The sequence below is a fragment of the Podarcis melisellensis genome, assembly GCF_964234715.1.
Source record: "Podarcis melisellensis genome assembly, chromosome: 9".
In the NCBI taxonomy this organism is placed as follows: domain Eukaryota; kingdom Metazoa; phylum Chordata; class Lepidosauria; order Squamata; family Lacertidae; genus Podarcis; species Podarcis melisellensis.
In genome coordinates, this window is record NC_138541.1 from 14,724,956 (window position 1) to 14,752,615 (window position 27,660).

At 44.7% G+C, this 27,660-nt stretch overlaps 1 protein-coding gene across 1 annotated transcript in view; it reads left to right on the forward strand.

Moving 5' to 3' along the window:
* Positions 1-27,660, forward strand: part of PTPN13 (protein tyrosine phosphatase non-receptor type 13) — a 162,142-nt gene that overhangs the window by 67,845 nt on the left and 66,637 nt on the right. Inside the window, exons 5-9 of the mRNA XM_081925517.1 lie at positions 2,403-2,588; positions 6,361-6,454; positions 10,881-11,441; positions 17,878-17,973; positions 19,214-19,310. Of these exons, the coding sequence (XP_081781643.1) occupies positions 2,403-2,588; positions 6,361-6,454; positions 10,881-11,441; positions 17,878-17,973; positions 19,214-19,310 (1,034 nt within the window). The remainder of the gene's footprint in view (positions 1-2,402; positions 2,589-6,360; positions 6,455-10,880; positions 11,442-17,877; positions 17,974-19,213; positions 19,311-27,660) is intronic.

Consider the following 27,660-nt stretch of genomic DNA (forward strand, 5'->3'; position numbering starts at 1 on the left):
TAGTAATACAGGAAAAAATGTAAGCAGTTCCCAGCTGTTTGGGTGTTGTCCACTAATCACAAGACTAGGCTGGTTCCAGCTGTCCAGTCAGTTTGCTTCCTTCCTTCTGACTCCCTTCATATCATGTTTCTGTGTTACGGCCAAGTAGATCCAGACGTACTTAGGTCCAGGTTCACACATCTGCACGCATTTCTGGTTATCTGCAGTGCCAAGTGGTATCTTCCATGTGCAAACGAACCAGTTACTGCAAATGGAACTCTTCCTATTACCTGAAGTCAGCTGGAATGCTGCACTTTGCAGACTTGCAACTGAATGGCAGGCAGTGGTAGGTAAAACATGTCTTTGAGAACCTGCCTGTTGCTGTTCTTTGGGACAGATGTAGCAACAGTGTTTGGGTCAAGGGAAGAGCCATAGCTCAGCGGCAGACCACATGTTTTGTGCGGAGTCCCTAGGATCACCAGTTAAAGGGGTTAAGTAACAGTTGTTAGATGGAGTTGTTGTTGTTTATTGAATGTATATACCGCCCTATACCTGGAGGTCTCAGGACAGTTCACAGAATAAAATCAAAGTATAAAACCACACAGGCAAACATTCCTGGGGGAAGCATTCCACAGACGGGGAGCCACTGCAGAGAAGTCCCCGTTCTCATGTTGCCACCCTCCAGACCTCTTGAGGAGGAGGCACACAAAGAAGGGCCTCAGAAGATGATCTCAGGGTCTTGGTAGGTTCATATGGAAAGAGGCAGTCCTCAAGATATTGCAGTCCTGAGCCATTTAAGGCTTTATAGGTCAAAACCAGCACTTTAAATTGGGCCTGGAAACTAATTGGTAGACAGTGCAGTCATACTAGGATCAGTGTAATATGCTTAAACCGTCTTGCTCCGGTGAGCAACCTGAATTCTGCACTAGCTGAAGTTTCCGAACCGTCTTCAGAGGTAGCCCTACAGCATTGCAGTAATGTAACACTGAGGTTACCAGAGCAAAGACAACAGTAGTTAGGCTATCCCTGTCCAGATAGGGGTTTAGCTGGGCCACCAGCCGAAGCTAATGGAAGGCACTCTGGGCCACTGAGGCCAACTGAGCCTCAAGCGACAGCAAAGGATCCAGGAGTACCCCCAAGCTACGAATCTGTTCCTTCAGAGGAAGTGTAACCCTATCAAGAGCAGGCAATCTCCCACCCATCTGGTCTAGGGAACCACCCACTAACAGTGCCACAGTCTTATCAGGATTGAGTTTCAGTTTGTTGGCTCTCGTCCAGTCCATTACTGAGGCAAGACACTGGTCCAGCACATCTGCCTCACCTGCAGATGTAAAGGAGAAATAGAGCTGAGTGTCATCAGCATACTGCTGACAACATACACCAAACCTCCAGATAACGCCACCCAGTGGTTTCATGTAGATGTTAAACAACATGGGGGATAGGATTGAGCCCTGCGGAACCCCACATTGAAGGTTCCATGGGGCTAAAAAGCATTCCCCAAGCAACACCTTCTGGGAACGACCATCCAAGTAGGACTGGAGCCACCGCAAAGCGGTCCCACCCACCCGTAGTTCAGACAGTTGCTCCAGAAGGATACCATGGTCAATGGTATCAAAAGCCACTGAGAGGTCAAGAAGAATTAGCAGGGACATGGTTCCCTATCTCTCTCTCAACAGAGATGACAGAGATGATACAGGGTGACCAAAGCAGTTTCTGTGCCAAAACTGGGCCTAAACCACAACTGAAATGGATCCAGAAAATCAGTTTCTTCCAAAAATGCCTGGATCTGGTCTGTTAGGTTCCATCTGAGACCTGGGAAAGCTGTTGTCAGTCAGCACAGACAATACTAGCCTATGTGGACAAATAGAAGGGCAACTTCATATTTTATAGCTTATCAAGAGTTCTCATCTCCACTTTGCCTATAATCACCCCATCTTATTTAAACCATACAGTTGTGGACTTATTTAAACCGCAGAGGTGTGAACTACTAGTTCCTGTTTTTTACTGGTTTACCAAAAACATTTTCCTAGCAATATAAACAATTGTATCGGCATCATATTTCCATGACTTGCCTCCATATATTTTTGTGCAATCCATCTTACAGGGCTTAAGATTGCAGTAGTTTTGTTTTGTTTGTGCTTTAACCATTTATATTGTGCTTTTATCCTGTATTTTTATCTTGCGAACCGCCCTGGGATGAAGCACTCTATATAAATTTAATAAATAATAATAGTCTGCTTCATCTCTGGGCAAGGCTGGGAAAGACCCTGACTGAAACCTTGGGAGAGCCACTGCTGGTCAAGTGTGGACTGAGAGTCGGGTCACTATAAGGCAGATATTGGCATGATCTATTAAGAGAGAATGAAAACGAGGAGGAGGCAGATGCTAACCAGGTTTTTCTGCTCTTTTCTTTTCACCACCAGCCCATTAAACTTGGGGATCACTTGAACAGCATACTGCTTAGCATGTGTGAAGACCTTGTTTATGCCCGTGTCTCTGTGCGGACGGTTCTGGACGCTTGCAGTGCTCACATCCGGAACAGCAGCTGTGCCCCTTCCTTCTCATATGTGAAACAGTTGGTGAAACTGGTTCTGGGGAGTTTGTCTGGGGTAAGTGTTTACGAGCATGTTGAGCAACCGTTGAAAGTTGGCAGAGCTACTGTGAAGTCACCTTCCCAGCCTCCCTTAAAGAAACATCCAACAGAGTTTTCAACACAGATTTCAGAGCAGGATCTCAGAGGGCTCGTGAGAGATTTGCAAGGGAGCTGGTGATGGGAGACAGCGCGCGCGCACACACACACACACACACACACACACACACACACGTTGCTTTGAAAACCATTCCCCTTTTCCGGGAGTTCTTTCTGAAGGCTCACAGCACACACACACACACACACCCCAGGCTCATCGCCGATGCCCCAAATCTTTGCAAAGTGGGAGAAGCTAACCCAAAGTAGGGGAGACTTGCTAGACACAGGAAAGGTATTGAAGACCTGCCTTTCAGATGTGGTTGGGATTGTCTAGAATGGGATCATGGGATTTGTAGTTCTTCCTCCTTCCTTGGTGTAACGACATAAGGCTATAGATCCCATGCTCCACAGCAGTCATTACTTGCTGAGGAACATGTTACTGTAAGCTTCAGTGCCATCTGCAGTGCCCCATGTAACGTGCAAATCCTCCTGTTACAAAGACACAGAAATACAACCCTTCTTCTCTGTCCCCTTGGCATACTTGAAGGAGACAGTTTTCGCTGCTCTCAGGCCCTCACTTGAGGGGGAAATGATGGGCGTGCAAAGCGCCCCCTGCCTCACATCTAGGGATCGGTGACTCTGTCACCTTTTGTTTCCCTCCTTTTCTTTTCTTTTCTTTTCAGTCTTATGTTCAGTTCTCCATATTTCCACATCAATTTGCATTATTAAAAAAAAGAAGAAGTCCACATGAAAATTCATCAAAGTTTGAGTACAAATTTCTCCCCCTATGTATATGTTTGTATTCCTAATATATACATTTTTTCAAAGCAACTTCCCCTAATATAAAGGATTTTTAATGTTATTTTCACAGATATATGCATTGTTATGCACACTCTAACCCAGCACATACATTTTTGTACACATTAGTTGGCTGGGAAATTTGGAGAATTTCAAGAGATGGCTGTGTTTTGGTTCTCATATCATTTCAGGAAGTGCTGATCAGAGAGGTATGCCTTCAAATGCAAACGACATCAAATTTCTCCTCATCTCATGTCACCTCTGCATAGGTTAGGATCCTCCAAGAGTTTGACGGTGAAGCTCTAAAGTTGGAGCCCCCCACCTTCACACACATGGGGTCCCCTCTCACTCACTCCCCCTCAAGAACTTCCCTCAGACTTTTCCTTTCAGCTGGCTGGGAGCCAACAGATATTCTAGACTTTCTCCAGAATGGTCATGTTTGTTTTCCTTGGAACTTCCCAGGTTTGTTTCAGATGAGCACGCTCCGATTTTTCAGCTGCTCATTTTAATCAGCTGAAGTCACAGCTGCGACAGGGTATCCGAGGAGGGGAATCTTTTGCTGAGATGGCCTTTAAGTTACTGTATTTTTCGCTCTATAGAACGCGCTTTTCCCCCTCCAAAAATTAAGGGGAAATGTGTGTGCGTCCTATGGAGCGAATGCAGGCTCCATGGCTTCAGCGATAGCAACGCGAAGCCTCCAAAGCGCATTGGGAGCACTCCCTCCGCGCTCTGGAGGCTTCGCGTTGCTTTCGCTGAAGCCTGGAGAGCAAGACTCTCCTGGCTTCAGCAGAGAGGGAGAGCTGCGCAGTGCCCCCTCAGCCAAGCGGGAGGAGAAATGGAAGGGGCTCTGTTTCTCCTGCCGCTTCACAGAAGGGGCACTGAGCAGAGAGGGGGAGATTTTTTTTTCTTGTTCTCCCCCTCTAAAACAAGGTGTGTCCTATGGTCGGGTGCGTCCTATAGAGCGAAAAATACAGTACTTTTTCTGCACACCTACTCAGCTTAGTTCCAGCCCTGAAGAAAGTCGAGTTGACCCTGATAAGTACCTCATGACTATGCACCACCTGGCAGGCTGAGGATATGGATATCCCTGACAGATTAATGATGCCAAACTACATTAGCCTATATCCTCCTTTGTATGTCTAAATTCTGTCCAGTAAGTCAATTCATTCATCAGATCTCGTAGGCCTGTTATTACTGTGTAACAATGCCTCAGATTTATGCTGGCAAAACTCGCCAAAGATAAACTAGGATAAAATTTGGCCTGCAGCATCTTGCCTTTTTAAATTACGCTGGAGACATGCTGCTGATAGGATCAAATAATTGCACTGCTTACTGTTCTGTTTGTTTAAATTCGGGAGTGACAGACTCGCAAGTGCAGTCAGGGCTCAAACCATGTAGCAAGGAGACATTTAGGGATGTGCGATGTGTGTCATGCAGAATGTTGACAAAAGCTGTGAGTCAACGCAAGATGCGGCTTCCGCAATGTTAGCCCTCTCCTTGGCTCCTGACCAGCATGTCTCGATTTCTGTTGACCAAATAATTACAAGGTGCAAAGGGCTGTGTGTTTTGCCCTGATTACCAGCTTTCCCTGCTTGTTCAGCAGCCTCAGGCCTGCAAGGTCAATTGCAATCTGGTGATTTCTCCTGTGATATTAAGAACACAGGAAGCCAACTGACACTGAGTCAAGCCATTGGTCCATTTAGCTCAGTGTTGTCAACGGGACGCGGGTGGCGCTGTGGGTTAAACCACAGAGCCTAGGACGCGCCGATCAGTAGGTCGGCGGTCCAAATCCCTGCGACGGGGTGAGCTCCCATTGCTCGGTCCCGGCTTCTGCCAACCTAGCAGTTCGAAAGCACGTCAAAAGTGCAAGTAGATAAATAGGTACCGCTCCAGCGGGAAGGTAAATGGCATTTCCATGTGCTGTGCTGGTTCACCAGAAGCGGCTTAGTCGTGCTGGCCACATGACCCAGAAGCTGTACGCCGGCTCCCTCAGCCAATAAAGCGAGATGAGCGCCGCAGCCCCAGAGTCGGCCACGACTGGACCTAATGGTCAGGGGTCCCTTTACTGTCAACACGGACTGGCAGTGGCTTTCTCATGTTTCAGACGGCGGAGGCCTTTCCCAACCCTGCCTGCAGATGTCAGGAATTGAACCTAGAACCAAGAAATCTCTTTATATTAAGGTCAATGACCAGTACTCAGAAAGAAACTTCGTAAAATATATGCCAAAACAAAGAACCATAGCAATAAAATGTCTAATGACTGCCTCGTGCTATAGAACGCTAGGGATAGGAAGCAGAATGAGTCTTTGACGAGTTTTACATGCATGTAGCACAATAGAGAGCTGGACCATAAAGAAGGCTGATCGCCGAAGAATTGATGCCTTTGAATTATGATGCTGGAGGAGACTCTTGAGAGTCCCATGGACTGCAAGAAGATCAAGCCTATCCATTCTGAAGGAAATCAGCCCTGAGTGCTCACTGGAAGGACAGATCGTGAAGCTGAGGCTCCAGTACTTTGGCCACCTCATGAGAAGAGAAGACTCCCTGGAAAAGACCCTGATGTTGGGAAAGATGGAGGGCACAAGGAGAAGGGGACGACAGAGGACGAGATGGCTGGACAGTGTTCTTGAAGCTACCAGCATGAGTTTGACCAAACTGTGGGAGGCAGTGGAAGACAGGAGTGCCTGGCGTGCTCTGGTCCAGGGGGTCACGAAGAGTCGGACACGACTAAACAACAACAACAACACAATATTCAACCACCCTAGAAGAGCTGGCTGAGTTCTGGTCTGAAAGGAACATGGAAGCATATAATGCATAAAATGCTGCAAATGGTTTGAAATAATGTGTATGGTTTTTTCAGATCCGCTTGATTGCTTCTTCTTTTTTCTAAACAGGTGGATCAACTTCCCTGCACTGGGGACAGAAAGGTGCAGACTGACAGGAGCCAGGCCATCCGGGAGAGGCTGAGAGGGAAAGGACTTCCCACAGGTGAGTGTTTAGCAATGAAGGGAGTGTTAATGTTGGGGAAATGCAGAGTGCTTTTTAATCTGCCTTGCAGACAAGTACAACGAAGGAAGCAGAGCTGCTCTTGGTGCTGTGACCAGCTTGACAGGTTTTTGCCCCTGAAAGCAGATTGCTCACCGCACAGCTAGATGCCGCAGCTTAAGTGGCACACCGGTGATGTGGCAAAAATCTGAGCGCATGGTGGCAGCTTTGAGGGAAAACCTGAATGTGTATCCAAAGTACAAGGGGGGCGGGGAGGGAGAAAGTTCTGTGGCGCAAGTGTAAATCCTTGCACTGATGTAACAAGCGCAATTGGATACTGCCCCATAGTTCTGGAGCTGTGGAGGAGCGATTGCATGGCTACTTCAATGTTCACACATTTTTTTGGTCAGGGAAGCATCTTGAAGCCAAACTAGATGCAGTGCTAATGTCATGAGTGCAACTAGCGTGTCTCGATTATAAAGGGTAAAAAAGCCAATCAGGATAGGAGCTTCAGCGGAGAGGGTAGCTTTCCCCTCCACAATCCAATTAAGACTCCCCTGGAGCTAATAGCAGCTCAGAGAGGGGCGGGAGGGGGCTCGGCTGAATTGTGTTGTGAGAAGAAAGGTGGTGGAGGGGAATCTCCCCATGCACATGTGTGGACTCAGGCTCACACATACACACTTGTGGTGGCTAATTTGTAATAGAGAAGTATGTGCCACATCTAGTTTGATTCTCAGTTCAATAAGAGTCCTAGTACTTCACATGCTCCATACCAGGCATAGGCAAACTTCGGGCCCCCAGATGTTTTGGACTACAATTCCCATCATCCCTGACCACTGGTCCTGTTAGCTAGGGATCATGGGAGTTGTAGGCCAAAACATCTGGAGGGCCGTAGTTTGCCTATGCCTGCTCCATACCATATCCTCAGATGGGGGGAAAATAATACCTCCGGGTCTGTACCACATAGGCCACTCTTACTGTTCTTTGAGAAGAGGAAGGCATAGAAATGTTATACATAAAAGAATAGATAAATCTGAATGCAGTTATCTCCCATAAATACACACTTCTCTCCTCCTTAATACACCTGCCGTGCTGCAGCCTGAAATAGACTTCCCTCACTTCTTCTCATGATGGTGAGCAGATGTAGAATCATGTGGGCGCCCCACACTTCAACCTGAGTCATGAGACTCTTAATCTCCGGTCCATGAGCCCGAGTCCTACATTGGGCAAAAAATTCCCACATTGCAGGGGAGTTGGGCTACAGTTCTATGATTCTGTGAGATTTGTCCCTAGCAAATAGCTCCTGAAAAGGCCTGAAAGCTCAAAGCTAGTCAGGATTAAACACAACCCATGTTTTGGCTTTCGAGTTTGTGAGACTCATAATTCAGTATCCTAGGAAGGCAGAATCTGATCCTCACCTCACCTGATCCTCACCTAGCATAAGCTAGGTCTTGTGAAGGCCCTATTTGGGGTGTGTGCCTATGTGTTTCCTTTTCTTCCCCCCTGAACTAAATCCATGTTATTAATTCCCTCCTCTTACTTTATGTGCCATCTATCTTCAGTGTTTAACAAGTATTTCAGGGCACTTCTCCCCTGTGAAGATTGAGCAGCCAATAAAAAGCAGGATCTGTTTGGCTGTTCTGGTGGTGTAATGCTTGTAACCATGAGATGAATAGCGAGTGGTTTATATGCTAGCTGCAAATTTCTTAGACTGATACTCAGTATGAAAAAATACATACCCCCCCCCACTTTTCTTCCAGAGTGAAGCGATGCTAAAATATTTATCTAATTCTTTATGGTGAATTCCTTAACAATGGGACGCATGTGTCTAAATAGCAGAATTTGTATCAGGGTGTCACTATTAAAGTAGAGCAATAGTTACAATTACTTTTAATAATGTACACAGAACTTAATAATTTAATTCCTCTGCTGTTTAGTGAAAATCTTATGAGGGACTCTATAAACAAGCCCCTTCAGAGTATAATCCCAAAAACTTGGCATCTTATTCGGGGGGGGGGGTGGATCCACAAAGAATTGTGGAAAGGAAGGGATGAAAGTGGGGAAAGGTTATGTTCCGATTCCACTTTCCACTGTTTCTGCATGTCCCGTTCCCACCCTCCACCCTACATTCAACCAACCCCATTTAATCCTCCCTCTCCTGTATCTCTACTATGTGCCTGCTTAGCCTGTTTTGACAGTCCTGCCTTCTACCCTCCAAAACACCTCTCCAGTCTCACCATCTCCCCTCCTTTTCTCTTGGAAGACACCGGTAAAGAGCAAAAGAGGGATGGAATATTTCAAAGGACACTAGAATGTGCAAATGACTACCTAAGTGAAACGAGGCTGGTACTATAGTGATGCCCTTTTGGCAGCAGCTGAAAACCTTGTCTGTTTCAGCATACAGCACTCTCTTCTTTGTGGACAGTAGATGGAGTGGTGCTCTGAAGAGAGCAGCTGGAAAGACCTATGGACTCAGAGCCTTGATGTTTTTGGTTAAGAGAATATCGTTAGCAGCTTATCGTTGAGAGCAGTCAAGATAATGAGGGAAGCTGGATTCAAAACCACAACTGCGGTGAATGAGGAGTAAGGTTTTCCGCAGGGAGAGAAAGAGAGTAAATGTTAAAGACATTTGGCAGAAAATATAAATTAAGGGAAATTGGATGGTGATGATTAGGCATGGCAGAGAAGATGGATCAAGAGAGCACTTTTGATAAGAAATCAGGAGTTGACAGACAAAACAATCTCATGTCAAGGAAGTAAAAAGTCCCAAGAGCATCAGAAGAGAGAGGGATTAGACTTGCTCAAGTGTAAATCCATTAACATCAGTGTGACTACTTTGAAACTGGTCTGGGGTTTAAGGCCATGGCTTGCTGGCAGTGCGATTGCATCAGCGATGACAATTGATTGAGCATTATATAACTGCGTATGCTGTTGATGTACTTTATCTTTGACAGTTTGGGGATAGAGGCTATATTTATCTCTTGGACTGAATCTAGTCCCGTCCTTCTAATGCACCCTTTGACCTTTTTCTTTTTGTTTCCATGTGGAAACAAGATGTGTTTTCCTGCTGCTCACAACACAAAACTTCCATCGAAGTTTCCATCTCCGTGAGCCATTGGCAATAATCAGGAGGCTGTCCCAGAATAAAGTTCAAGAATGTTTGGTGGTTTGTGGTAGTGCTTAACTGAATTTTTTTTAAAAAAAACTGAATCTACCACTGACTGGTCTCTGTGGTCACTTTGTGAGGTACATAGGCAGGATTTTATAGGGAAGTTGCGTTTTTTATTTCATGACAGGAAAAGACAATGAGCTAAAGTTGAAACAGCCGCAGTTTCCCTGTATTGCCGTCAGGAATTTATTATGTCTATATGTGTATTTGAGAAGCAACGGAAACTTAGGATTTCTCATGGGAGAAGCATAAGGATTTCTCTGGCGGGGGGGGGGATAAGAGATAAAAATACAGTTTTCGTTGTGGCATATTCGAGGCAATTTAGTTCTTTCTGAGAGAACACACCTGTTTCCGCTATTCAGAATATGGCAACTAATCTTACCTTATATATGCAACCAAAATGTCCATCATACTGCATGAGCCCCTGTGGGGTACATTGCACCATAGTTGTGTTTTTTTTTTAAAAAAAAAAAAGCAGACATACATTTTATACTAATATCTGTAGGATTCCCGGAGGTGGGTAGCTGGGTTGCTAAGTCCCAGTTTTAATGGCAGAGAACAGATTTACAGCGCAGTTCTAACCACGTCTACTCTGATGTATAAGTCCTATTGAATTCAGTGGAGTTTACTCCCAGGTAAATGGATTTGGGATTGCAGCCCCTGACAGTGCCGTTAAGTGGAAGTCTTTGCCATTCACTCCTATAGAGAACTGTAGCTATCAAGGCAGAGGCTAACTTTTGCTCCCTGTTCACTACCGCTCCATCATCTTGAGAAAAATGGCAGATACAGTGGTACCTCGGGTTAAGAACTTAATTCGTTCTGGAGGTCCGTTCTTAACCTGAAACTATCCTTAACCTGAAGCACCACTTTAGCTAATGGGGCCTCCCACTGCCGCCACGTTGCCTCTGCACGATTTCTGTTCTCATGCTGAAGCAAAGTTCTTAACCTGAGGTACTATTTCTGGGTTAGCAGAGTCTGTAAGCTGAAGCGCCTGTAAGCTGAAGCGTCTGTAACCCGAGGTACCACTGTATGTCCATGAAGCTATGTTTTAAGTCTACCTCTGCAGTAAATAAATGCAAAATATAATATTGCCATTTCTTTCCATTGAATTCATACATACATGAAGTTGTTACACTTGCATTGTAAAGAAAACCTTTCGTTGTTACTCTGTCCAACCTTTCAAAAACCAATTAAAGCATCGTTGTTTGTTGAAAAGCGGAAAAAGCTGTACATATCCAAGATGGATTCTTCTTGTTCCAGGAAGAAGCGTAGTGGCTGACGGCCCAGAAGTCCTCCCAGCTCCGTTCTTTGAACAGACCATGCTTAGCAAAAGGCTTAGTAAGTCCATGGGGTTCTTATCTCTCAGAGGTCTTCAAGGCGAGGAAGACTTTTGCCAGGGCGCTTCCTCCGATTACAATTCTGGCCGTGAAGATGACATGGATGCCGGCTGCCCTTACCGGTGTAGAGCTAGTGACTTGGAAAGGAAAGGAGATGCTGGCCCCAAGCGGAAAGTCTGGGCTTCCTCCTCAGATCTGCTCTGCTCAGCTGAGAAAGTTGCCGAGAAAGACCAAGTTGGGGATTCCCGCAAACACTATCATCATGCAGGGACAATCCCAGTACGGACTTCGGCAGCTACGAGAAACAAGGAGGGCAGGTACTCCGACGGGAGCATAGCCCTCGATATATTTGGCCCTCAAAAACTAGATCAGGGGCGCTATGTGCCAGAGACGTCGACATCAGCGGCCTTATCAAGTGCCTTTGACAGGATCAAAGAGAGGCAGAAGAAGTTGCAGTTGCTGAGAGGAGCCATGAATGTTGAAGGTCAGTGAATTTGTTGCCATACACATTTGAAGCGCCACCCACACTTTTGAAGCAGTCTCAAGCCGCTTTAAGCAATCATGGCTTCCCCCAAAGAACCTTTGGGACTGTAGTTGGGGGTGCTGAGTGTTAGGAGATCCTTATTCCCACCCCAGAGCTATAATTCTCAGAGGTTCCTTGGGAAGAATGATTGATTTGATAAACTGTTCCTGGGAACTGTAGTCTGTTAAAGGTTCTGAGGGTTGTTAGGATTCTTTGGGGGGAGCTATAAGTCTTCAAAGTTGGTATACAGTGTTTTAAATGTCTTGATGTAGTTGTGACCTTAAGCATGGAGTCTTTCCCTCTGTAGTTTGTGTTCACATTTGCTTCCTTGTTAGTGCAGACCAGAGGAAGAGAGACATTTTCCATTTCTGTGTGTACTCGAGCCCAGTCTTCTTCAAACTTGGATCCCCAGATGATGTTGGACTACAACTCGAATCATCTGGAACCATTGGCTGGGAATGTTGTCATCCAACAATCCCTGGGGACCCAAGGTTGAAAAACACTGCACATTTTAGGTTTCACATTATGAGGCAATTTTGGCAGCTTAAGCTTTGTGTGTGGAAATGCCCTAAGGGCATAAGCCAGGAAGTCCCTGATTCAAAATCTCAACCAAGTCTTTAGCTCTTTAGGGGGCCTTAGGGAAGCCACAGTTACCAATCTCCCACCTGCACTATGGAGATAGGCCACCAGTCATTTTAAGACTTGCTGAAATAATCTGTGTTCAGTTATTTGAAAGAAGTGGTGTGGTAACACATAAGTATGAGTCCATCTTAGGCTTATTCCTGCCAGTCCAAGATCACCTCTTTCTCTTCTCCTATTATTCTTGTGCCCGTACTGTTTGTGGAGCGAAAAATCCAACCTCTTCCTGTATTTCAGCTTCAATGAAATGTTTGATTGTTGTGCACACAGGCAACTCCCGATTTGCACGGGGGTTGTGTTCCGTGCCATTGCGTGCAGCCGAAATACCCCGTTCCACCCTACCCTTTGAGTGACGTCTCTTATGACGTTTCCAGGTCACTTCCAGTTTGGCTTCGTGCACGCGTGTGCGATAGTGCACATATCAGTCACACGAAAAGCGTGTTGCCTGTAGTACCATACTTGCAAAGGGAAAATCGAGAGGGGAAGAGTATTATCATTCCTACTAACCAGAGTGTTTGAAATACCGAAAGCACATGGTCACATCTGTTTCCCTGAAACGCTCCCAGAATTATCCTGCAGAATTATCCACCCTTCATCAAGGCAAGGGAACAAGAAGGATTTTCACAGTTCCTGGACTCATTCCAGTCAGGGGGAGATGGCCAAGGAGAAGCCTGAAGCAAAACCAGATGGCCAGATAGGGTAGGGAGACCTGAAGGCTGAATTCAACCTGTGAGCTGGAGGTTTCTCACACCTGAGAAAAAATAAGAGTTTATAATCTAAGAGACTTAGGATACAAAAGGAAGAAAGAGTACGCATGTTCAAGTGCAACACTTTTGTTCTTTTACATAATGGGTGTTTCATAACAAAGAGGTAGAATGACCTCTTTAAGGAATGTTTTGGAAGGGGAGGAGCCGAGATGGCAATTGGTCATATAATAACTACCCCACAGGATACTGCTTCCGTTCTGAAATATTAAAATTAACGATCAGCTGTCACACACAGCCCACCAGTAATGTTAGAATCTTAGTACATTCTATGGAGGCAAGCTTATGATTTGAGAAGCTTCTTCCTTCTTATCAACACCCTCAACAGTTTGTGCGAATTTAGCTTGTTTCCTTTCCAGGAAATTTAGAATTGCAAAATTTGCCTATAGAAACCGGGCGAAGTTGCATAGGATAATTTATCTTGCAAAACTTTCGGTTTTGATTAGAAAATTTCCTGATCTCCTAGAGAGCGATCCGTTTGAGCATGTTTCTTGTACTCTTGTTTAGTAAACAAAGCTAAAAGCTTTGAAGCTTGCCAGCCCTGCTTAATATTTGTTTGCTGCTGGCGCACATTCATTTTCAACTAATGAACTTACAAAATGGAAAATTTTCCACAGAAAAATAAAGCGCTGGCAAAATTTCCTCTGTGCCCTCCCTCCCCCTGACCCAATCACTGCCACTTTGTGTTTATAATATATTGTCTAAGCCTGAGAATATGATAATCAGTTATGTATAAACAACCCCACCCCCATAGGCTGGATTTCACCAGCCTTATTGTAAAGTAAATAGATTTGTTTTGCTACTCTCTCGAAGCCTGGTGATGGTTGCTCAGCATCATGCGCCAATTGTCCTTGTTCAGGGTCATTCTGTCCCATAGTCTGTGCAATAAGAGCTTTATATTAAAAGAGCAGGATTTACTTGCTTCCTATGCGCCACGAGAGCGGTTTATGCCTTCTTGGCAAGCTAACGGCCCTTCTAGACGTCCTTTATATTGTACTCATGATGCTATCAAATGAGATTCTGCTTTCATCATGTTTGGGCTGCAAATGTTTTAGGGTGGTCACGCTGCTTCATTTTCAATCAGTGCATATCCCATAACTTTCTGCTGAAATTCCATAACTTCTCATGTTTAAGATGTGTGTGTAGAGGCGGCGGCCATTTTGTTTGGGGGTGAAGAGGGTATGTGTGCGCCCCATGCCAACCCACCCCTTCCTCCCTCGTTCTGCCTTCTTCCGGGTCCAAAAGGACCTGCATGGCAGCGATCATGCATCAATTGGACGTGCCTAAAATGGTCCCGCCCTATATATGTGTTTGTGTGTTCCACTTTTGTTGCTCTACAAGGGTCAGCAACCTTTTTCAGCTGTGGGCCAGTCCACTGTCCCTCAGACCTTGTGGGGGACTGGACTATATTTTGAGGGGGGGGGAAATGAACAAATTCTTATGCCCCACAAATAACCCTGAGATGCATTTTAAATAACAGCACACATTATACTCATGTAAAAACATGCTGATTCCTGGACCATCCGCAGGCTGGATTTAGAAGGCGATTGGGCCAGATCCGGCCCATAATTTGCCTACTCATGCTCTATAGCCCTTCCAGACAGCACCAGCATTGGGGAAGCATCACAGAACAACTAACAAAGCAGAATAGGTCCACCACAAATGCGCTATTACTGTGTCAAGAACGCATTGCAGAATACACCCACGAGAAAACACCAGTTGGGGAATGGGGTAGACCAATGATTCTTAGCATCTGGAATTTGTCAGTATAGCACGTTTGAAATCGGATGCCATTCTAGCGTATTTTCTCCTCAGTCTTTCATGTAATGTTTGTGATGCTCGCTCACCACCCAAAATTGCATTTTCTTCAAGTAAAAAGTTGCACATGTGGTTAGGCTTGCGGTGTTGCAGTGAGGGTATCTATAGAACAGGGGCACATGTTTCAACTATTACTGCTTGAGCTGTAGCTGTGTTATTTCCTGCGTAAAATAGAGGGATTGCCATTTATCCCAATAAGTTTCTGTTCTGTGTCGTTTTGAAGGGGGGATGCTTGGCTCCATGAGTTTAACATGGGTTTTTCATGCATGAGCAAGTATGGCACAGTATGCAACGGTTACTGATTAAGAGACACACAATCCCTGTCCTTTAAATACAGTCATAAATCCAGCAGTGGTCCAAGCATATTTTTTTGTGGTTAGTGTGGTCTTTTGAACTGGGTTAATCGTATTTTGCTGACTGTGGAAGTTGGCGACACAGACTACTGTTGTTTCAGGGACAGAATGGGTTTGATAGAACATGAGGGGATTGGCTTTCAGGAGAAGCCACTAGCTCCAAATATTAGGATTTCTAAATGATACTAGCCAGGAACCTCAATGTTATATTGTTGTTTTTTAAAAGCTTTAGCTAATGTCATTATATATTTTGACCAACATTGGCGGGAGGTGGGGGGAGAAGGGAAGATAACTGATCTTTTTAATCATCTCCTTTAAAAAAAAAAAATCTAGAACAGTAGGGTAGCCAATATGTCTCTCTCCAGATGTTGTTGTACTCCACTTCTCATCAGGCCCAGTCATCTACTTGTTCCCAATCTTAATTTAGATCCAAAATGCCTACCACAGATTATTTTAAAAGGTGGGGTGGGGTGGGAAACCTCAAACATTTATTAACAAAATTATTAATAATAAATATACAGATACGAACAACTGTTTCACTAAAAATATTTACCTTGTTTTGTTTCTGTATTTATGGCGTTTGTATGCCAACCCCATAACATAAAGTTATTCTAGCAGTTAAAAATAAAGAAGCAAAGAAGCAAACTAAATCCAAAGTAAAGCATGAAACCATAAAACATGGGGGAGGGTGGAGGAAACCAGCATAAATGCAACAAAGCAGAACTTGTGGCATCTCAAAAACTAAAAACAGGTTTTAGAGAACTGAGGCACAGATTGCTTTCGTTATTTAACAGACTTGGGTTATTCCCATTTTTAAAGAACAATTCCCTCCCGCCCCTTTGGTATTGCTTGTTTTAATTACCTTCTTTCCTTACACACACACACACACACACACACACACACACACACACTTGTAGTACTGGTGATTTGTATAACATCATGTTTTTGAGAACTTCTGCACAGATCATTTGAACCTTATTAAACATAGCCCTTGTTATTTTTGCTCTTGGTGTTTGGCGGCACTGAGCTCTTGTCCATATTACGACTTTGGAGCTTACATCCATTGCCTTCAATAAGTGATGTGTTCTGTTAGTTTTGAGCCGAGGTTGTTACTTTCTGGGAGCATATGCTTTCCTGATAATGACAACCAGGCAGAGCAAGTGCAAATTCAATATAGATTGGCACACACATTGATTTTCCAGCCGCATTACTTAGTCCATGTCGGTCCTGGCTGGCTAACAACACTCTGTATTCACAGATTCAGTGAGCATTTGCTAGTTTTAACTTGATCCTAAGAAATTCTAATTCAAGGTAGATCCATAGCAGCTGAGGAAAGGTTGAGATGTCCTACATGTTACTAAGCTCCACCCTAGATGCAATAATAAAGGATAAACATAGCAACAGAAGGAAGATATCAATGTACACTCTGTTGTGTTTGATATAATGATTGGTGTTGTTCATTCTTTGTTGCCATACTACAAGCTTATTTCTACAGCAGAAAAAAGTGTAAACCTATACGCCATTGTCAAGGTTTACTTGATCATAAAAGAGTCCTACTGGATCAGGTCCACATGCTGTTTCCTATAATGGTCACCCAAAGGCCTATAGGTGCTCACGAGAAGGCCATTAGAACAATAGACCTATCTTAATTTGATTTGTTTTACTAGACCTTTTTACAGAAGGTCACTGAGAGTAAGTTTTCGATATTTACTAAAACAATACCTTATCTGTATTCTGTTAATAATCGTCGTTGACTGCTTGATGGATATAGCAAATGGTTTCCTCTGAGTTCATGTCTCATCTTCTTCAGTCAATGCATCAATTAGAATTAATGACATTTGGGGCCTGCACTGATGCTAACCATGGCAGAGCAGTTTGGGAGCAGGTTGAAGGAGTTCATGGTCCGTCCCCCCCGGGCTCCACCCCTCTCAAGTTTCATTATGGTTCTACAACAGGGGTAGGCAACCTAATGCTCCACCCCTCTCAAGTTTCATTATGGTTCTACAACAGGGGTAGGCAACCTAATGCCCATGGGCCACAAGCAGCCCAGGGGGTTGTTTAACTGGCCCAAGAGCTGCCCCCAAACCGAGCCACCTGCTCGGAGAGTCCTTGCGCACTGTGCTAAACTGGCACAGCACGGCACGGGGACCCGCTTCTGCAGTGCTGGAATTTGCGTCTGCGCAGACGCCGGAAATCATATCTGCACAGATGCTGGAAATCGCGGTCGTGTGCGTGATCCGGCCCACAGTGGGATCTCTGCTGGAGTGAACCAGCCCAGGCAAAGTAAACCTTGCCGCCCCCTATTCTGCAACATGTCTGACTGCTGCTAACTACCTTAAAGGGAATTCCCAAATTCTAGTACACATACCGTGTTTATAAACTTAGTTTCTGAACCGGGGAAGCCTTAACCAGGGCCAGAAGAAATGCCATATCTTGAACAGGGGAGATTTGAAGAGAAGATTTGAGCATCATCTAGTGACGACTTCTTTTTCATTGAGTTAGATCTGCACTAGCCCTTTGAGAAAGTGAGGGTGGTGGTGGTGGAGACAGACTATCAGAACCAGAACAGAGTAAACAATCCTGTTTACTCTGTTCTGGTAAATTGGCCGAGAGGATTGCAGAATTAAGATAATGTTTTGCAGAACCATTTGTGCCTCGACAATTTTCTGTGGCGACAAGTTCCAGAACAGCACATCGATGGCCAGCACTTCCCCCCACATCTTATAAAGCATGTGAAATGGTCATATGATGTATAATGGGTGCCATATTACACCCATTACTGACTGTTAATGCCCTTCTATGTTTCTTCAAAAAATCTTTCAGAGCATGTGCAGAGATACAAATCGTACCACAGTGACATATACAGCACAGAAAGTGAGACCCCGTCATTCATTTCTTCAGAGGCAGATTTCAGGCAAGGTAAGAGCTATATGAAGGGACGCAGGTGGCGCTGTGGGTTAAACCACAGAGCCTAGGGCTTGCTGATCAGAAGGTTGGCGGTTCAAATCCCTACAACGGGGTGAGCTCCCGTTGCTCGGTCCCTGCTCCTGCCAACCTAGCAGTTCGAAAGCACGTCAAAGTGCTGGTACCGCTCCAGCCGGAAGGTAAACAGCGTTTCCATGTGCTGCTCTGGTTCGCCAGAAGCAGCTTAGTCATGCTGGCCACGTGACCCAGAAGCTGTACGCCGGCTTCCTTGGCCAGTAAAGCGAGATGAGCACCGCAACCCCAGAGTCGGCCACGACTGGACCTAATGGTGAGGGGTCCCTTTACCTTTACCTTAAGAACTATATGAATGCCAAAAAATGGCGTGTGGTTGTGTTTTTTCTACACCACAGGTCTTCAACTAATGGGCTGTGACTTGAGCAAAAGCATCACTGCTTTTATCACCAAAGGTGTCAACATCGTATTTAGTGTTGAAGCTCCTCCCACCTCATTGCAAACCACTGATTTAATACTATTGTCTACTCCTTCCACATCATTGGTTATGGGAAAAGTACTAGGTAGGCTACACGGGGAAATAAACAACAGAAAAAGAGAGAGAAGAGACAAGAAGGGCCTCCCTCAGACAACTTGTTTATTAAGCATTCATTCTGATTTGCTTGCCCACAGTGGAGGTTTTACAATGTCTGCTCTTTGTTGAGAATTTCTGATTCGATGTGAAGAAGTTAAATGACAATGTGCTTTCCTCTTGATTTTTTTGCACAGAGGTTATATATCTTCCCATCAGTTGATCGTCATGCCACCCTTTTTAGTGAATCACTTTCTGAACCGCAAAAAAACCCGGAGAGATATTTGTTGCAAAAGAGTGCTTTAATCTGCAATGCAAACTGGCTTTATTCCAGTTCAGCTGTCAAGGTTTTTCTGTTAATTGTAGCTTGGTGGCATTGAACTACTTGCTAAGGTCCTGTTGTTCCCAAAGCCCAAAAGTTCCCAAGGCCAAAGGTAACCACATGGTAACCACAGAGTAATGGACAATCTCTTAAAAATATGACCAATGCCAGTTTCCAATGTTACCATGCCTCTGTAGATGTAACATGGATGTACTACTGCTTTGAAAAGTGGACACCTTCATCCAGTGAAATTTTTGATGCTGCAGTAAGATTTCCTGAACAAGCTTTGAGACATTTTTTTTTTGTCTTGTTTCTTTTTCATGTGCCAGTGAGAAGGTTTGAAGCATTGAGAGATGACTCCAGTGGCCCTTCCCCAGGAGCAGATGATCTTTCTTCATCAGGTCGAATACATGGACAAAGGCTGAGGTAAAAAAAAGCATGAGAGTCTAAGAGTCTGCTGGATCAGGCAATGGCCCATGTAGTCAGCCATTTTGTTCTCACAGTGGCCGAGCAGATGCTTGTGGTAAGTCCAGGAGCAGGAGGTAAGCAAAATATCACCTCCCCTACTGCTGACTCTTAGCAGCTGGCATTTAGAGGCATATACTTCCTTCAGTTGCCGATCAGAAGGTTGGCGGTTCGAATCCCCGCGACAGGGTGAGCTCCCGTTGTTCGGTCCCTGCTCCTGTCAACCTAGCAGTTCAAAAGCACGTCAAAGTGGAAGTAGATAAATAGGTACCGCTCCGGCGGGAAGGTAAACGGCGTTTCCGTGTGCTGCTCATGACCCGGAAGCTGTCTGCCGACAAACACCGGCTCCCTCGGCCTATAGAGCAAGATGAGCGCCGCAACCCCAGAGTTGTCCATGACTGGACCGAATGGTCAGGGGTCCCTTTACCTTTACTTTACTTTACTTTACTTCCTTCCTTCAGTAGTGAAGGTAGAACATAGTCATCGTGTTTAGTAGCCATCAGTAGCCTTATTCTCCATGAATTTTCGTAATCCTCTTTTGAGGCCATCCGAGCAACATGTCACTGGATCATGTGGGAGCGAATGCCATAGTTTAAATATGTGTTGTCTGAAGAAGTGCTTCACTATGAGAAGAATGGAGGAATCGTAGTTTCAACAAAAACCATACAGAATCTCCAGGCCTAGTTTAGAAGTAAGCACAGATAGTTTGGCCATGAGTAAGCAGTCACCTTCCTGCCCACACCCTCCTCTCATATGTTGGTTTCTGCTTTCTTCTCTGTGCAGCGAAGTGCTTGTCACGAGACAGGTTGTTTACATTCCACAGAGTCTGTACTGTTGGTGGTTTTCCCACGGGAACGGGAGACTGGATATGACGTACACTGGTTTCCTGTTTTTCACTGTTCTTTGCAGTTTCAGTTGGTGATTCTCTCCGTGCTTTTGAGGAGAGATGACGCTTTCTCTGCTCCGGCAGAGGGAAAATGTTTTTCTGTAACTTACCAGCTTTGAACTGTAAATAAAGTAGTATAGAGCATGTTGGCTCATACTTCTCATCATTCCGCTGTGCACTGGACACTGCTTATCCCCAACATTTGGTTTCGGGCCCAGAAAAATGCAGTGTTTTGAGGATGGACTTCAGAAGTCGGGCTCCTGGCAGACGAACAAAGGAGCACAGAAACGAAGTGCCGGCAAAGCATCGGAACAGCGGCAGAGAGACGGAACGCACGGTATCTGCTCTGCGCGTCAAAGTGATTGATGAAGGTATGTGCTACTGCTCCGGGCAGCCTGCCAGCTTCTAATTAATGGCTTTAAGGCTGGACTTTGAACTTTTAAAGCCGTTTTCCACGGCACAAGCGTAGTGGCTTGGATGGCTGGGAAAGTGAAAGTAACTTTTACAAATGCTGCAGTTTCAAGCAGCTGCAGATGTGACGCAGCAAGAATTAGGGCAGTAGAGAAAGCACCTGGGGACTTTCGCTATTGAACTTGCCTTTGGGAATGCAGTTTGAAGCAGCTGCAGATAAGCAAAGCAAATAAACAGAAGAGCGGCACAGGCTCATAAGCAGAGGCTGTTTTGAGATTGCCTTTGGATTGAAGCAGCTGTACACAGAAGCAGCATGTATACAGCAGCTTGATTTAAAGCAGCATAGATGATGCAGGAGGCAAATGCCAAAGGTCATGATGGCTAGCTGCAGAAGGCTGGATGAAGCAAGTGGGGAATTTGATACCACTGATCAGCCAAATGCTCAACTCACAGTAGCTTGTGATACTGCCATGATTCAGAATGAAGCAGATCGGCGGGGTGATAGCTGCATGGGAAATGGGGAGTCTTCACAGACGTCATCCCATAGTGCAGTGGAACCACCAGATGGCGCCAAAGCTTTGAAGGCAGTGAAATGCTACTCGTGTGGACATCTAGGCCATATGAAGAGGGAATGCAAATATCCCAGGGCCAAGGCAGAGCAGCGCAGTGGAAGCTCATCGCGTGGAAAAGGCCAGAGCAAAGGCAAAGGTCCGGTGTCCAGGACAACGCAGCACAAGGCAATGGTCTCACGCTTCACTCCAAATGTTGCAGAGGTCCAGAAGACGTCTAGATCTTTCTTCGTTGTTGATTCAGCGGCAACGCATCACATGTGCAACGATAAGCGACTGTTCGTGTCTTTTACACCGCAGGAAGGTGCAATTCACCAGGCGGATGGCCACACAATCCCCAGTAAAGGCTACGGAACTGTTGTTCTTCACAGTTTGGACTTATCGATACAGGATGTGCTTTATGTGCCGGATGCGAAACATAATCTGCTCAGCGTTGGACAGCTGATTGAGAAGAAGATTGACGTTTCCTTTAAAAACAATAGATGCATCATCACCAAGAAAAATGATTATCAATTGTATGCTGAATTTGTTGATCGTTTGTTTCTTTTGTATTATGATGATGTTGTGCAGGATGACACTTGTTGCATTGCAGGTGCTAACAAAAGTTTGCATGCAGAATGTAATCACGATTTTCATCGAAAATTTGGACATTTGCATTTTGAGGCAGTATCTAAAATGCCTGCCTTGGTTGAAGGTATGACTATTAAACCCTGCAGGTACCACATGAAGTGCAAGGCATGCGCAGCAAACAAGGTGAAAATGGCTGCGAAAGGTAAGGTGTCTAGTAGGCAAGCTACAGAACCATACCAAATTATTCATGCTGATTTGGTTGGACCACTAGCGCCCTCTTTGGGTGGAAATAGGTACTTCATGGTTCTAATTGATGCTTTTTCCAGGTATATTTATGTGTACAATCTCAAGCAGAAATCAGAGGCTTTTCCTAGGTTCAAGGAATTCTGTGCTTGGTTGGGAAATGTGCATGGTAAGAAGATAAGGATTCTTTTCACTGACCGGGGGGGAGAATTCATTTCTCAGCAGTTTGAAGCTTTTCTGGCTGAGAAAGGAATTCAACACGATTTGTCTAGTCCTCGCTCGCCATGGCAGAATGGACTTGCGGAACGAGCAAATCAGACATTGCTTCAAGGGTTAAAAACCTTGCTGCATGATGCAAATCTTCCAGAGAGTTATTGGGCCGAAGCTCTCTCGTGTTTCACTTACAGTTATAATCGCAGGTTGTCTTCAGCGATTGGTTGTACCCCCTATGAGAAGATGTTTGGCAAGAAGCCATACATCAAGCACATGAAAATTTTTGGTTCTGACATGTGGGTTCGCTCACCACAAAACTCCAAATTAGACAAGCGTGGATTGCATGGTATCTTACTAGGTTATCAGAAAGGGTCTTACAGAATAATGATGACTGACTCTAAGGAAATTAAGCTCACAAGAAGTGTTGAGTACAATGCCAAGTGGGGGGAGAATGTGGGAATTTTCCAATGTTATCCTGATGACAGTGATGAGACTGAGGATAGTCAAAAGCAACCACAACAACCCACACCCACTGATGAAGGTTCTGATTCGGAGTCTGAAACTGAATCAGAGGATTCAGAGGATTTCAAGAGTGCGAAAGCCTCTATGCGACCCTCTGAAAGCTCTGATCAAGAATTGGAGGAACCATTGTTCACAATAGGTCACTTTTCTCCTAAGAAGGAAGAGGAGAGTGTTGAAGACTTAAGGCTAATTCGTAGGTCACAGAGAGCCACAAAAGGCAGACCTCCAAGGAGATTTGCTGATGAGTTTGCTAAGATTGCAGTAACAGCTGTTAAAAGCTCCAAGAAGGTATTTGAACCTTCAAGTTTCCAAGAAATCCAGGATTTGGATTCAAAGGAAGCTGAGCCATGGTTAAATGCCATGAAGGCTGAGCTTGATTCTTTGGAAAGGAACAAAACATGGGACCTAGTTCCAGTAGTTCCAGGAATGAAACTGCTTGGAAGCAAATGGGTCTTCAAAGCGAAGACTGATCAAAATGGCAAGATAGTCAGACACAAAGCCAGATTGGTAGCCAGAGGATTTGCTCAGGTACCAGGTGAAGACTATCACGAGACCTACTCACCCACAGTGAGGTATGAGAGCATTAGGCTTATGCTCAAGCTAGCTGCAGAAGAAAATCTACACATTAGTCACCATGATGTAAATACAGCTTTTCTGTACGGATCTCTAGGTGAATCACTTTATATGCTTCCACCTGATGGCGTACAGGTAAAACAGGGATTTGTTTGTGCTCTGAAAAAGTCACTTTATGGTCTCAAGCAAAGTGCACGGTGTTGGCACACAAAACTCACTGAAGTATTGTTTTCTCTAGGTTTTAAGCAAGGGAAAGCTGATCCATGTGTATTTGTCAAAGAGGAGGGGCAAAAGAAACTGTATTGTTTGTTTTATGTTGATGATCTTTTATTCTTTTGGAAAGATGTCACAATGTACAATAACGCCCTAGCTCAACTGAAAGAGCACTTTGACATGAAAGATCTTGGTGAGGTAAACAACTACCTATCTCTTGAAATAGAGAGAGATCAAGATGGTAACATTCTAGTACACCAGTCACGGAAAATTGCTGATGTGTTAAGCAAGCTAAACCTGATGGATGCTAACCCTGTAGACACACCGATGACAACAGGTTATCAGGTAGATGACACTGAAGAAGCATTTTCTGACACTACACTGTACAGAAGTGTGCTAGGCAAGCTAAACTTCATTGCCAGATGTTCAAGACCAGACATTGCTGTTAGCTGTAATTTGCTAAGCAGACAAGTCAACAATCCTACTGTTAAGGATTGGAAAGCTCTGAAACGCATAGCGCGGTATTTGAAAGGCACTATGCATTACAGACTGAGATTTAACAATCAGAAGTCTGGTGGTCTTGAGATATTTGCAGATGCAAGTTTTGGAAGTGACACTACAGACAGGAAAAGTACGTCTGGAGTTTGCTATAAGTACAATCAGGGTCTATTTGTTTGGTCATGCAAGAAGCAAACAACAGTTAGCTTAAGTACTTGTGAAGCTGAACTGAATGCACTGTCTTATTCACTTAAAGATTGTGAATGGTTGTTACAATTGTGCAAAGACATGAAAATTCCTGTCAAATGTCCAATCCAGGTTTACCAGGACAACAAAGCATGTTTGGCTTTGCTGAATTCTGAAGGTTGTAAGCAAAGCACGAAGCACTTGCAATTGAAGTTGCAACATGCTAGGGAACGTATTCAGAAGGGACTCGTAAAGGTGTCCTATATGCCAGGTAATGAAATTCCTGCTGATGTATTGTCCAAGATTGTATCAAGGGATCAACACTGTACCTATGTGCAGAAGTTGGGTTTGTACTGATATTGTACGAACACGCTGCCCAGAGATGTTCACAGAAAGGGGGAGGATGTTGGTTTCTGCTTTCTTCTCTGTGCAGCGAAGTGCTTGTCACGAGACAGGTTGTTTACATTCCACAGAGTCTGTACTGTTGGTGGTTTTCCCACGGGAACGGGAGACTGGATATGACGTACACTGGTTTCCTGTTTTTCACTGTTCTTTGCAGTTTCAGTTGGTGATTCTCTCCGTGCTTTTGAGGAGAGATGACGCTTTCTCTGCTCCGGCAGAGGGAAAATGTTTTTCTGTAACTTACCAGCTTTGAACTGTAAATAAAGTAGTATAGAGCATGTTGGCTCATACTTCTCATCATTCTGCTGTGCACTGGACACTGCTTATCCCCAACAGTTGTAGAGGGAAATTCCTGGTTTTTTAGTCTCCTGGTTTGTCATTCTGGTTTTGTAGGGAGAGTGGATGGATTTCCAATTCAGGTGAATTTCACATAGCTTCATTTGTAAGTCTGTTCCATCCCATTTCTGCATTAATACGTGGGGTTTTTTAAAAAAATAAAAATACAATGGTATGAAAAGGAGTACTTTTTGTCACTGTAGGTTTTTCTAAAACTTACATTTTGGTAGTTTTTTGACGTGAAAACTCTTATTGCAAAATTCAGAGAAGTGCGGAATCCAAGCAGTAATCCCAAGAGGTGCAGATTAGGGTTGGCTCACTTAAAAGTGCAGGCCAAACTAAATTCTCTCCCATCCTTCATGACAGGGCCTTGAACCTCACTTTCCTAGTTTGTTTATCATGGGTTACTGTGATTTAAGAGATCATGGAGTCTCTACCAAAGTCAACCATGTGAGGAGGAAGTGGCTGGAGAGTATAGTTCAGAAGCTCATCGGCCTTTCAAACTCAAACCATGGTTTATTGAGTGACCTCATTACATCTGGACTACTGGGTGGCAGTCAACTAAGTTTCATTCAGCATAGATCCATTCAAATTAATAAACACATTAGGTCCATGAATTACGGTGTGTTTACTCTGAGTAAAATTCAGTTGAGCACCATCCAGTTCATCTTAGTGAATTTGAGATTAGTGGATTTCTTCCCTTGCCCAATGATTTATAGTCTGATATCCCACCTTTGCCCAAACTTGGAACAGTTCAAGGTTTCATCTGTTTGAGGTAAATTTTGAGGCAGAATTATTTCTGACTAATTCTCCAAGAATCGTGTAGGCGCACATGAACTTTTCTGCAACTGTTTTTTTTTTAATGGGGGGGGGTTAAGAAACTTATCTTCCCACTTACAGGAAAGAAATATGTGTCTGGAAATTTGTGAGCATGTAGGTGTTGCCTTGTGTCACCTCCCAGAAAAGTCAGAGGATGTGTAGGATTGGAGACACTGAAGCAAATGACCGAAGGTCATCACCTGAATACACAAGGCTGCCATATACCAAGTCCGACCTTTGGTCCATCTAGCTTAGTATTGTTCACAGGAGGGATATGCAACCTGGTGCCCTTCGAATACTGGCAGGAGCAATGCTTTCAATTGGCAATACAGGCTGGGGTTTGGACAGGTTGGAGATGCTGGGGCCTTCTGCATGCAATGATCCTTTCCACTGCTTCATAGTGAAACCGGTCTCACTTGAAATCCATGTCAATCCATGTAGACATTAGGAACCAGTCTTGTACTTGAGTCTTGAATTGGAAACTGGAGGGAGCCAAACTCTAGTGGGGTAAAATCTTGGCATGTGTGCATGCCAAATATATACACACACACACGAATCTGAACATTTCAAAAATAGCTGGTTCAATCCATGCACCTCTTCTCTTATTGGAGCTCAATTTATTAATGTGCTCATTTAAGAGGTACTTGCTGTTGAGCATCATGCCTTGCGCTGTCTTGGGCCAATATGCCAAGGGACATGTTTCCTTGGGATTCAACAGGTGAGCTTCTGTTCTATCCCTGCTGAGTTCCTGTACTCAAGAAGAACCACAGCAGTGAATCCTTTTGAAGAGTGCAGTGGTTTACTGTCCCTCTAATAAATTGATTTGGAAGGAGGTACAGAGGCAGGTAGGGACGCGGGTGGCGCTGTTGGTTAAATCACAGAGCCTAGGACTTGCCGATCAGAAGGTCGGCGGTTCGAATCCCTGCGAGGGGGTGAGCTCCCGTTGCTTGGTCCCTGCTCCTGCCAACCTAGCAGTTCAAAAGCACGTCAAAGTGGAAGTAGATAAATAGGTACCGCTCTGGTGGGAAGGTAAACGGCGTTTCCATGCGCTGCTCTGGTTCGCCAGAAGCGGCTTAGTCCTGCTGGCCACATGACCCGGAAGCTGTACGCCGCCTCCCTCGGCCAGTAAAGCGAGATGAGCGCCGCAACCCCAGCGTCAGCCACGACTGGACCTAATGGTCAGGGGTCCCTTACCCTTTACCTTACAGAGGCAGGTGGTGACTGATGAAGCTATGTGAAACTATAAGAACTGCAGGTGGGACATAAATGATCGTAGGGGGCAAGGAGGACTACATTGTTGTCAATTTCAGTGCAGCGGGCATTGACATGGGCATTCCCTTAAGGATGATAGAGAGTCTGTCAAAACATGTTTTCTGATTCCTCCAGCATTGTGATCACTTTTCAGAGGAGAAACCATTTTAACATATTTATAATAATCTACCTGTTGATATTTCAGTACCAACAAAAACAGCTTTTAAGTGAAGCTGTAATACTTTTTCTTTTTAAACCATGCTGCTGCGCCCTATTTTGTTGTAAAACAGCCCCACCCTTCTTTATCCACCCACAGGAAAGAGTCCTATTGACTGCAACCTTTCCTCCAGTTCTTAATCATTTCTTTGCCGTTCAAGATCAGGATGACTACAACCGATGGCTAGTTCTGCCTTTTTTAAATGCCTTTGAGCATCTGCAATGATTCCCCCCCACCCTCTTCCAGTTACAACCCTTTGAAGATATTATCACTATGCCTGGATTAGCTGCCCCCCCTTACCTTAGTATATTTTTGAGGGAGTTCTCTGAACTGGAAGAAGTCTAGTTATAAGGCAGAGAAAATGAACAGAAACATTTGATACTTAAGCCAGTGTTTTTACTG